The following is a 10,180-nucleotide window of genomic DNA, read 5'->3' on the forward strand; positions in this document are numbered from 1 at the left end:
TCTGACTCTAGTTTCATTTTGCCACGAGAGCTGCCACTCGTGTAGAGTGCGTTGCTGTTCTTCACGAGCAACCACCTCTCCTGGTTCATCTCCCTTGCGCTTGTATATGGCTTGACGCTCCTTATCAAGAAGGGCAACGGGGATCACTCTCGCGATAACCATCACGGCCGGTTCGGAGACAGTGCGGTACGCAGATGCCACCCGCAAAGATCCTTGCTAAGAGCGTCAGCCCATACCTCTGCTCCGTAGAGCAGGACAGACTGCGTTGAACTCATCAGAAGACGTTGCCTGCTAGACGTAAAACCCTCTTTAAGCGCTTTAAGCGACCAAGCCTTCCGTTCTTCGCGTCTTCCTTGCGCGCTCCGCTTTTCCAAGTTACTCCTGTATACTTTTGATTGCACCAGTTTCCCTTCGACTTCAACATTTCTCCGACGATTTTCTGCGGGCTTAGGTTGATTTTTAGGCAGTCGTCCAGACTCTTCCTCTCTGAGGAAAATCGTGGACAGTGAAACATAACATGCTCCGGGTCCCCCAACCACATTCAGGGCAAAAGGGATAATCATTCAGCCTGAATTGGTGCAGATACTTCCTATAACCACCATATCCTGACAGGAATTGCGTCAAATGGGAGTTAATCTCATCGCCGGATCCACTCCTCAATGTGGGGAATCAAAGTGTGGATCCAGCGACCCCTCTGCGAGTCATCCCACCGTTGCTACCATTTGTCCAGCCTCTCTCGCCTTGCGCCTTTCTCGTACAGGCAGCGTGTCTCATTTGGCAGAATGTCTATCACAATAACACATGGTGCGTCGCCTGATATTGTTCTGAAGGTGCTGCACACCCTTAGCGCCACCAAGTGGTAAGTCATACTTACCCTCCTCCGATTACTCTCACACGCTAGTGCTTTCTCCCAAACTGGTGCTGCGTAAAGTAGTGTGGAGGGAACCACTCCGGCCACAAGTAATCTGCGACTGTATCTTGGGCCTCCAATGTTAGGCATCATCTGCGCTAATGATACGTTGGTATTTGCCGCTTGCTCACAGGCATAGTCCAGGTGTCCCATGAAATTGATTTTAGCGTTAATCATCACCCCTAGGTATTTGACAACCGGTTTCGAAGTGATGATGTGACCATCAACACGAATATTAACCGTATCCCTCTTCCTACGGCTGGTAATCAAGACCGCCTCCGTTTTTTGTTCCGCAAGGTCAAGCTGATCTCCAGGCACGCTTTTATGGCACTAATGGTTTCGTTTGCGTACACTTCAACGTCTTTAGGTTGTTTTGTGACGCAAACCAAAGCTAGATCATCTGGGAAACCGACTATTGTGGCCTCCTTTGACTCGTGAAGGACAAGGACCCTATTGTATGTTACATGACGTTCCACAGGAGAGGACCCAATTCTGAGCCGTGTGGTTCGCCTGCAGCGTCGGTGCACTGCTTGCTGCTTGCTGCCTCTGCGCAAAGTTCTTTGAAGCATTCTCGCTTGCTGGTCTGTATAGCCGGCTTAAGCCTAGGTTCACACATAACTGCCAATTCTCGTCGAAGTTCGGTCTTCCTCTAGATTGTTGGCAGATCCTTCTAGCTAGAAAACATGCATCCTCCGCGATCTCTTCATTCCACCAATAGTTTGAGCGCCTTTTTGCGAGGACTCGCCGCCTCGGCATAGCAGGGCAGCATGCTCTCGTTATGCGTTCCATCATTTGCTCTACCTTTTCTGTAGTCGAAACACCGAAATTTTGGCCTCCCAATAGCATCTCTATGAATGCATCTTCTTCAAACTTTTTCACGGACCAGCCCTGGTTTCCAGCTCCGCGGGAACGCACATCGCTGCATGGCCTATATTCGATCTGGTGGAAAATTACCTGGTGGTAGCTGTGAGTATCCGAGACTAGCATACCTAACATTCCTTCGAATTCTGCTATCGTCGCGCTTGGTGGAGCATAGCAACTATATATGTAGATACCAGCTATTTTTGCCCTGACAAATCCAACTTCTGGAAACTCCATCACTTCTTGATTTCCACACGCTTATATTGCTGCCTTGCCAGTTACATCTGCAGTCCAGGCACCGCCCTTATTATTGCGATAAGGGTCGCTGATTATGGCAGCTTCGATTCCCTTCTCATCGATGGTCTGCGAGAGAAGGTCTGCTTTTCTAAGGCGTCGCGGGTATCCTCCTTGGTCGTGATTTCATCAATGTCCTTACATTGTATAATAATGTCCTGCTTTTTGGCCCGTACTTGTGCTTCTTCTCCTAAGGCTTTTTGCACCTTGCCGAGGAAATTTTTCAACTGTGTTGCCCGAAGACGTCTTCAGCTCCAGTATGAAATCTCCTTTTTGGGGGCGTCTGATTCAGCTGAACCATCAGCTCAGGATCGGATTTGACCTTCCTGAGGATATCGGCATAAGTCATATCTACTTTTTTTGGAGATGATAATTATTTTGAGCCTTAATCTTCTTTTATGTGTCGCATTTTTCTTTCCGCCAACCTTGGTCCATGTTTCCTTGGTTCCCTTTTGGGGTTTTACCTCTCTTGGGTCGATTGGAGTCGGTGCCGCAATTTTCATGATTTTGGTAACTTTGTTTGCCTTCCCCTTTCGCCGGTGAGAGGTCTTTTTGCCTTTTTTTTTGTCCTGCGAGGATCCGAAAGAATCGTTCGCTCTCTCTCTACTCCTCTTTTCAATCTTTTGAGGGATTGTCACCTGTGTTGCCTGGGTGACGCTTGATGTCTTCGAGGCATTTTTTTCGTCCTTGGTACTTTGTACAGTACCCAAATGGCTCGGACCATGTTTTCGATTGTCTGGTGCACATTGTGTTCGTCCTTTATGAATGCGGAAAATTCAATTATTTTTCGTCCGAGCAGGGCAAACGATGATTCGTTCGTATTCTGACACTGCTTTTCTGCTTGGTTTTCCCACTGGGTGCTTTCGTATTTATTAGCCTTACGGGAGGTTTCCTGATTTCCTTCCTTCATCAATGTTGTTTTGGAGGAGATCGCAGGATCGCTGAGCTTCTCTTAAATGGATCAACCACTAAGTCCTGCGACATGTTCCGACCAGGTGTAGTCACCCCACTATGGGCTAATGAATGACCAGTTCGTGGAGCATCTTTCCGTGTATTTTGAAGAGGCGTTCTCGGCAGTGATGTACTCTTTTTAACTGTCTCTTTCTCCAGGCAACGGTGCCCAAGTAATTCACCACCGAGGCATCCGCACGAAGGGATGCGCCTGAGATCTGAGATCTGGCAACTCCGCATAGGTCCGTCTGTCACATCTATTTTTCTCGGAAACGGTTGCAGCGATTGAGATCAAATTTGGTAGAAAGGTGGGAACTGTGAACGCGTACGCATACAGTGAATTACATCATTCTAGGTCAAACTTAAAGAGGAGGAGGAGGCGGTCACCATATATGCAAAAGGAGGGCGCACATTTTTTTTTCCACGAAATATAGTCATGTGGGGTATCAAATGAAAGGCCTCGATTAGTACTTTTCGATGCCGGTCTTAGTTTTGACATTTGTTGTGAGGAGTGCGGGGGAGGGCCGTGATAATTTTTTTCGCAGACCGATTCTCAGAAACTATCCAACCGAAATATTTGAAAAAAATTAGGAGGCTGTTAATATATGGTGCCAAGATAAGCTTGAGCTTTATTCAGGAGCAGATATGAACGGATGAGAAAGATATTTCCTCAACAACAAACTAATTTGATTCAATTTTCTTTCAGGTGATGTCTTCCGCTGATCGTGCCAATCTTCTTTATGATTCCTTCTCATTCGCTGAGGTAGAACCCGACATCGATTACGATAACTCTCTCAACTTCCTGAAGTTGCTCGAAAATGAGCTTGATTTTGCGCCATGGTTTGTTGGATCATCATCGTTGACAAAATTGAGGACACGACTTCGTGAGGCAAACTTCATCAACAAATTCGATGAGTTCCTTCAAAGCCTTGTAGAAGCTGCATATACCAACGTAGGATGGACCCCAGATGAGGACCACTTGAAAAAGTAATGAACTGACGCGCTCCTTATAGAGAATGATCTCATTTCTTTTGCTCTTTTAATTTCAGTCTGTTGCGAATGCTCATTCTGGAAACTGCATGCAAATTCGACTATGAGCCATGTTTGAGTGATGCAAAAAAGCAGTTCGACTCTTGGAATTACAGCAAAACTAATAAGCCGCAGCCAGATATTCGTCAGATTGTGTATTCGTTCGGAATTGCTTCGATGAAGGACGAAAGTAGCTGGGACCAAGCATGGGCAGCCTATATAGCCGAGTCGGATGTCAAAGAGAAAAGAATGCTGCTGAAGGCCCTGGCTCAAGTGAAATCATCGAGTATCCTGAGAAAGTGAGTATAGAGTGGAATGTTTTTTTTGTTTTGTTGATGCATCTTGAATTGTTCTTTGTTGTTTTTTTTCAGATACATCAACTCAGCGTGGGATTTAAATAACGTAGCCCAGAAGGACTACTTCGTATGTTTGAGGGCCATGGTGGAGAACCCAGTTGGTGTTCCAATAGTATGGGGTTATTTGCAAACGAATTGGCCCGGTTTAGTTCAGCGATTCGGCGTAGAGGACCTTCAGCTAAACGAAATACTATTACTTGTTGCTGAGCAATTTTCCAATCAGGAGAGGTTATTTGAATTGACCAGTTTCCTGAATTTGCATAAGGATATCCTCGGATCAACGCGGGCCAAAGCCGTAAGTGTTGTTGCCAAGAACATGCTATGGGAGGCAAAGTATAAGTCAGATATTGAGATGTGGTTGTTGGTGAATTTTAACAGATAGTATTCCGAAAAATACTTACTAGACAATATGTTAAATTTTCTAAAAGATATAGTAAATGTTATTTTGTATATTTTGCCTAAAAGTAAAAAAAAACTTTTCTTTGACATTCCTATTTTCGTATAGTACTATTTTCAGGTGTGTCTAGAATAAAGAGACATTGGCTCCTTTTTAAGGTTTTATTGAAAACAAAACCTTATTAAAATCGGATCATAGTCTATCTATCTGTCCGTCACACGTATTTTTCTGGAAACGGCGACATCTATTGATAGAAATTTGGTAGAAAGGTTGGAACTTTATTTTTGCTCGTTGAACTTAAGGGAAGGGGCCCTAAACATAAAACACATTTTTTTTCACCTAATAAATAAATCACCACTATCTGTGGCGACCACTTCAGTAGCGGATGAAGTGGACTGAGGAAATGAACCTCTTCATCATCCGCTCCTACTACAAAATAACGGCGGGGCCAGGTATACCATCTTACCGCCCCTTTTTTCACCAGAGATTCGTCGAACGCTTCCCGCAATTCGCGCACGTGACTGTGCAGCCAGTTGCAAACCAGTACCGCTTTATCAGTCACAGCGAAACAATTCCAGCCATCATCAAGGAGGGTGTTCGACTTGAGGTCATGGCGGAAACTGGTGATCAAGAATCGATGGGGGCAGAGGCTTCGTCATCAACAACACCACGCCGCACTGCAGGCAACAGTCTCAGTACTCGCCAAAGCCCTCTTCTCCACTGTCTTGCTGAAGTTTTTGCTGAGGCTCGGGACGAATTCTTAAGAGCGTGTATAGAATTCTCGGAAATGGATCCTTTGCATAGACCAGGTATTCCCAGGCTCTATGCATCTCCAGCAACTTCAAAAGATTTATCTCAAATCAGTGATGAGATTGCATTTCGACTGTGTGCTGATATGTCGCTGCTGCCACAACAATCACTTGTATATTGTGGGGTAGTTGCGGCTGCCAGATTACACGGTCAGAAGATTCGCTTTCGCGGTATTGGTTTGAGTGACCGAAGAGATCCACCATGGAAAATTCGTCTGGAACTTCGGGGGGACTTATTACGGCAGGACATTGTTAGACTGATTCAAATCGGCGCTGGCAATGCCAGCATACGTGTGAGAAATAAAGTGCAGAGGGTTTATAGGAACTATGCCATTCCCAGTTACGACGATGAAAGTCACTCCAGATGTATCCAGAATGCAACTTACGCGAGAAACCAGCGGATTTTTTTCAGATCACTGAACGAATTCCAACAGAGCGTCCAGACAATGCAGCACAGTTTTCGGTGACGGAAACGAGAAAATATTGAGATAGGCTTTGGGGGTTACCCACCCACCATGCTGAGTGGATCATTGCCGAAGGCACCCGCTATGTCATCAGGCCTAGCATGAATTTTGCGGATGTTACCGAAGAGGAAGTTCGAAGCTCGAAGAACGGGATAGGCCCAGGTTTGGACTGGGTGCAGAATTCTCTGGTATACAAAATTTACCAGCGCACACAGTCGATTGGCACATAGCATAAATCAGGTCATGAATTGGCCCGAGGATTTTCCACCCTTCGTCAGCGCAGGCATCATCTACCTTGTCCCAAAAAAGGATACGGTGCAGGACCTCGCGGACACAAGACTGACAACTTGCTTACTAACCGTGTACAAATTCATAGCGGCTATTATTAGTGGAAGGGATTCTTGGGTCAAAGGGGCTGCAAAGATCAAGTCTTATCGACCTGGTAGTTGTAAGATAAGTAACTAGAGGCTAAAGAAGCCTCTTTATTTGCTATATCGACTATGCCAAGGCTTTCGACAGCGTGCCCCATTTCTGGCTAATCGGTGTCCTACGTCTGCATCGCATCTGTGCGTACATCCGAGGGTGCTGATACCTCAGAGTCCAACCGTATACAGAGGGGCATCTTCCAGGGGGATTCGTTGAGTCCCCTTTGGTTTTGCATGGCACTGAACCCCCTTTCATTGTTACTGAATGATGCTAGAGGCCATGGTTACGTAATCAAATATGGCCTACGTGCTAAGTGGGAGCTGACACACTTGATGTACTTAGATATCAACAAGTTGTATGTTGGTACTGACGACCATCTTAGAAGTCTGTTGTGAATAATAGACATGTTCAGCCGTGATATTCGGAGTTTGAATTAGACAAGTGTTGAATCCAAGCATTGGTGATCTTCACGTCGAAGGTATGATCGAGACAGACTTCTACAAGTACCTAGGAATTCTGCAAGGAACCCATGTTCGAGTTGGTGATCTGAAGGATGCTCTGCTGTCTGCATTCCTGCGACGTGTAAATCTGGTGCTGAAATCGCATCTCTCGGGGAAGAATAAAATAAGCGCGTTGAATGTATTCGCTATCCCTTCACTGGCTTATGAATTCGGATTATTGCCGTGGACGAAAACCGATCTGGAAAACGTGCAGCGGCAGGTATGGACTACTATGTTCAAATTCCGAATGCATCATCCAAACTCTGCGGTGGAGCGGATGAACCTGCCTCGTGACATAGGAGGTAGGGGTGTGGCTGACGTCAATTCGCCTCGTTCCGCGCTTATTTTTACAACAAGGAGCAGACGATTTCCTTGTATGCAGCTGCTTGTAAGGCAGACTGTGGGCTTTCAATCCTCTGAGTGGGAAGAAGTCGGACTAAGAGCGGATCGATGAATGGAAGTCGGAAGCGAAGCACGATTAGCACGTGAATTATCTTTGGTAGTCATTTGTCGATTTGCGTTTGTCGAACAGATGGCTGTGTGCTGCTTGCATACAAGCATGGGCCGATCACGGGAACATGTCCGGTTACCGATATGAGCCGCAAGTAGTACCTGAAAGTTCTGCTTACAGCATGTATTGGGACCGGCAAGTTCTGACTAATCGCCTGACGTACTGTCGACTTCAGAAAGGATGACAACCTAACTCCTCCTTAGCGATTCAAAATCAATATCTGCTTTTACAGAAGTTTCGATCCGCACAGAAAATGTTCACCGAATCCTACAAATCTTGTATGTCCTCGTGAAGTTATTACTCGATAAAATTTCACGATTTCCCTCCACTTCCTTCGCTTCCAAGTGTAATTTTTCGCGGCCAAAACCCTCCTCCTCGTTTTGCGGGCACAGCGAACAGCACAATTTTCAAATCACACTCACTTCTAGCAAGTCCGAAATCTGAACCTTCTTCACCAACGGCCAAAAATGATCTCCTCTGCCCATCAGCTGTCTCTCGATCAGCCGGTCCCGCTAAACCTGACCTTGAACTTCTAGAGATTATCTTGCCAGTCACATACACAGTAGCGTTGACGGATACGTTATGACCAATTCGCCTGAATGTTTCAATAATGTGCAATATGCGGCGAAATTTACTTACACCATAGAATGCATTGTTTATTCAAATTAATCGCGAAAAGGCGAACGAAATCCCGCTTCCATTGCAAAGTCATGGCTACTACAAGCTTCAGCTATCTAAAAAAGTTGACTGACGGTTTCGTCCAGGGCAGAAGCAACTCATCAGACGCTGCCCCACCTCTGGTCTGGGAGCAGCGTGACCGAAAGTGGCGACAGGTGGTAATCGCTCCATTTATATAGAATCGCAAAGACGACATGAGTGTGACTTATATTGTAGTAAAATTCGACGTATGTTCAGACCTGAACTAGACCGGATTGAATTTTTTGTTGAGGATGTAGGGAGTCCTGAGTCAGCATTCACTTGATGACGGGGCAACCCACTTGGGAAGCAACTTATTTATTCTCTTGTGGTCCAAGGACCCCTCTTTTTGAGTTAGACATTCAAGCTTTAAAAAAGTTGACTTAGGGTTTCGTCCCGTTCGTCATCAAGTGGATGCGGACTCAGGACTCTCTGCATCCTCACCAAAAAATTCAGTAATCTGTTTCAATTTCGGGGCCCCGAGAAGACCCGGGACTGAAAGGAATCATCTCCCCTTCTGGCCTCTCCCCAGGCCAAAACAACATGGGCCATATTGTTGTAGATGTTTTTTAACGAGTGTGTTGTTGGGCCTGCTTAAAAGGGGCACCTCACGAAATCAGGCTTAGGCATCATCAGGTTCGCAACTTTCCGCAGATATATCGAGAAATAGGTTGATGAAAGGTTTATCAGCTGCCACCTCTATAATGCTTGGAAGCTTCCTAGTGCAATGCATGCTACGCATAATTTACTTACTTAGTAAATGTCTCCGCTTTGCCTTTGTCGTGAGCTAGAAGGTCTTAATATGTTTTCTTTCCGGGGCCGAATCTTTACTTCCCCGATGTTCTTCTAGGGATTTCGATTTCCAGTAGTCCTTCTCTGAATACTGCGGGTACTACTTTTATCCCCTAAGTCGTTGTAACGGTCAGGATACCTGGGAGGGAATAGCCTCTGAATGATCATGAAATGAGGGCACTTGGCCACTCTTATGACTTTTTGGTGACACTATTGCTATCTTCTGGAAACTCACTAGTCTCCCTTACTGCACTAAACAACTAACTAGAAGTTTCTTGAGACTGCTTGAAAAGTCCTACCTACCGCCCCCTGGGCCATTGTTTGGGTTGATTGGGACCTGAGCGAATGTTAGACAATTCCCTACTCAATCATCTTGACACGGAGTCGTATTTTGTTCTGTAAAAAACGCTCTCTGCCTGGGTGTCAGAGTAGTGCTCCATTTTTAGGATTGCAGGTTTCTTGTAGGCCAGAAAAACCAGGAAAAAGCCCTCTTAATTTGTTGATTGTAGGGAGGAATATGGGGATTCATAAATAGCGGGAGGAAGGATACATATAGTGGATGGTGATGTTATTGGGTAGTGGAATATACGAGGTTAGGGCGGTTGAATATTATTATCTTACCGTCGCGATAACTGCAATTCTGGGTGGATAGGTTTAGGAGATCTGTAGGGAGGGGATGGTGGTAGGAGAGGCTAGCGTTGTTTCTCTGTAAGTTGGAGTAGAACTGGATGAGGTCCTTGTCGTGGGATTGGTATTTGGTGAGGAATTTGGTAAGGGAGTTCAGGAGGAACAAGTCTACGCGGGTGCAGTTTATCTCGTCGTAGACCGCTTGGTATGAGTATGGATTGGACTGAGGAAGGGAAAATCGAAAGAACCTCCTTTCACGTACTCGTAATCGTTCCATTTTGGCTGAGGAGACGTCGCACCATGCGACGAAGCCATACGTGGTCGTAGGTCAGATAAGCTGCTTGTAGCAGAATAGATTGACTTTGGGAAGGATGGCGGAGTCTTTCTTGAGGATGGGCCATAGGATTTCAGTCCAGCCATGGTTTTGAAGAGGATGGAGTTTACTTGGGGGACGAGTGATAGATTGATATTGAGCATTATCCCGTGGCATTTAGTGGATTGGACTGAGGGAATGGGGGATGCCCCGGTTTTGATTTCAAGGTTGCGGGTGTCGGCTA

The 10,180-nt window shown here is 45.8% G+C and overlaps 1 protein-coding gene across 2 annotated transcripts in view; it reads left to right on the top strand.

Annotated features, from left to right (window-relative positions):
• Positions 1-4,887, top strand: part of LOC119652368 (glutamyl aminopeptidase-like) — a 29,588-nt gene extending 24,701 nt beyond the window's left edge. For both annotated transcript variants that reach the window (XM_038056461.1, XM_038056460.1), the window contains exons 11-13: positions 3,723-4,003; positions 4,066-4,344; positions 4,417-4,887. In XM_038056461.1, the coding sequence (XP_037912389.1) occupies positions 3,723-4,003; positions 4,066-4,344; positions 4,417-4,783 (927 nt within the window). In that variant the 3' untranslated portion in view covers positions 4,784-4,887. The remainder of the gene's footprint in view (positions 1-3,722; positions 4,004-4,065; positions 4,345-4,416) is intronic.
• The last annotated feature ends 5,293 nt before the right edge of the window (positions 4,888-10,180 follow it).

Source organism: Hermetia illucens, chromosome 3 (genome assembly GCF_905115235.1).
Source record: "Hermetia illucens chromosome 3, iHerIll2.2.curated.20191125, whole genome shotgun sequence".
NCBI lineage: Eukaryota > Metazoa > Arthropoda > Insecta > Diptera > Stratiomyidae > Hermetia > Hermetia illucens.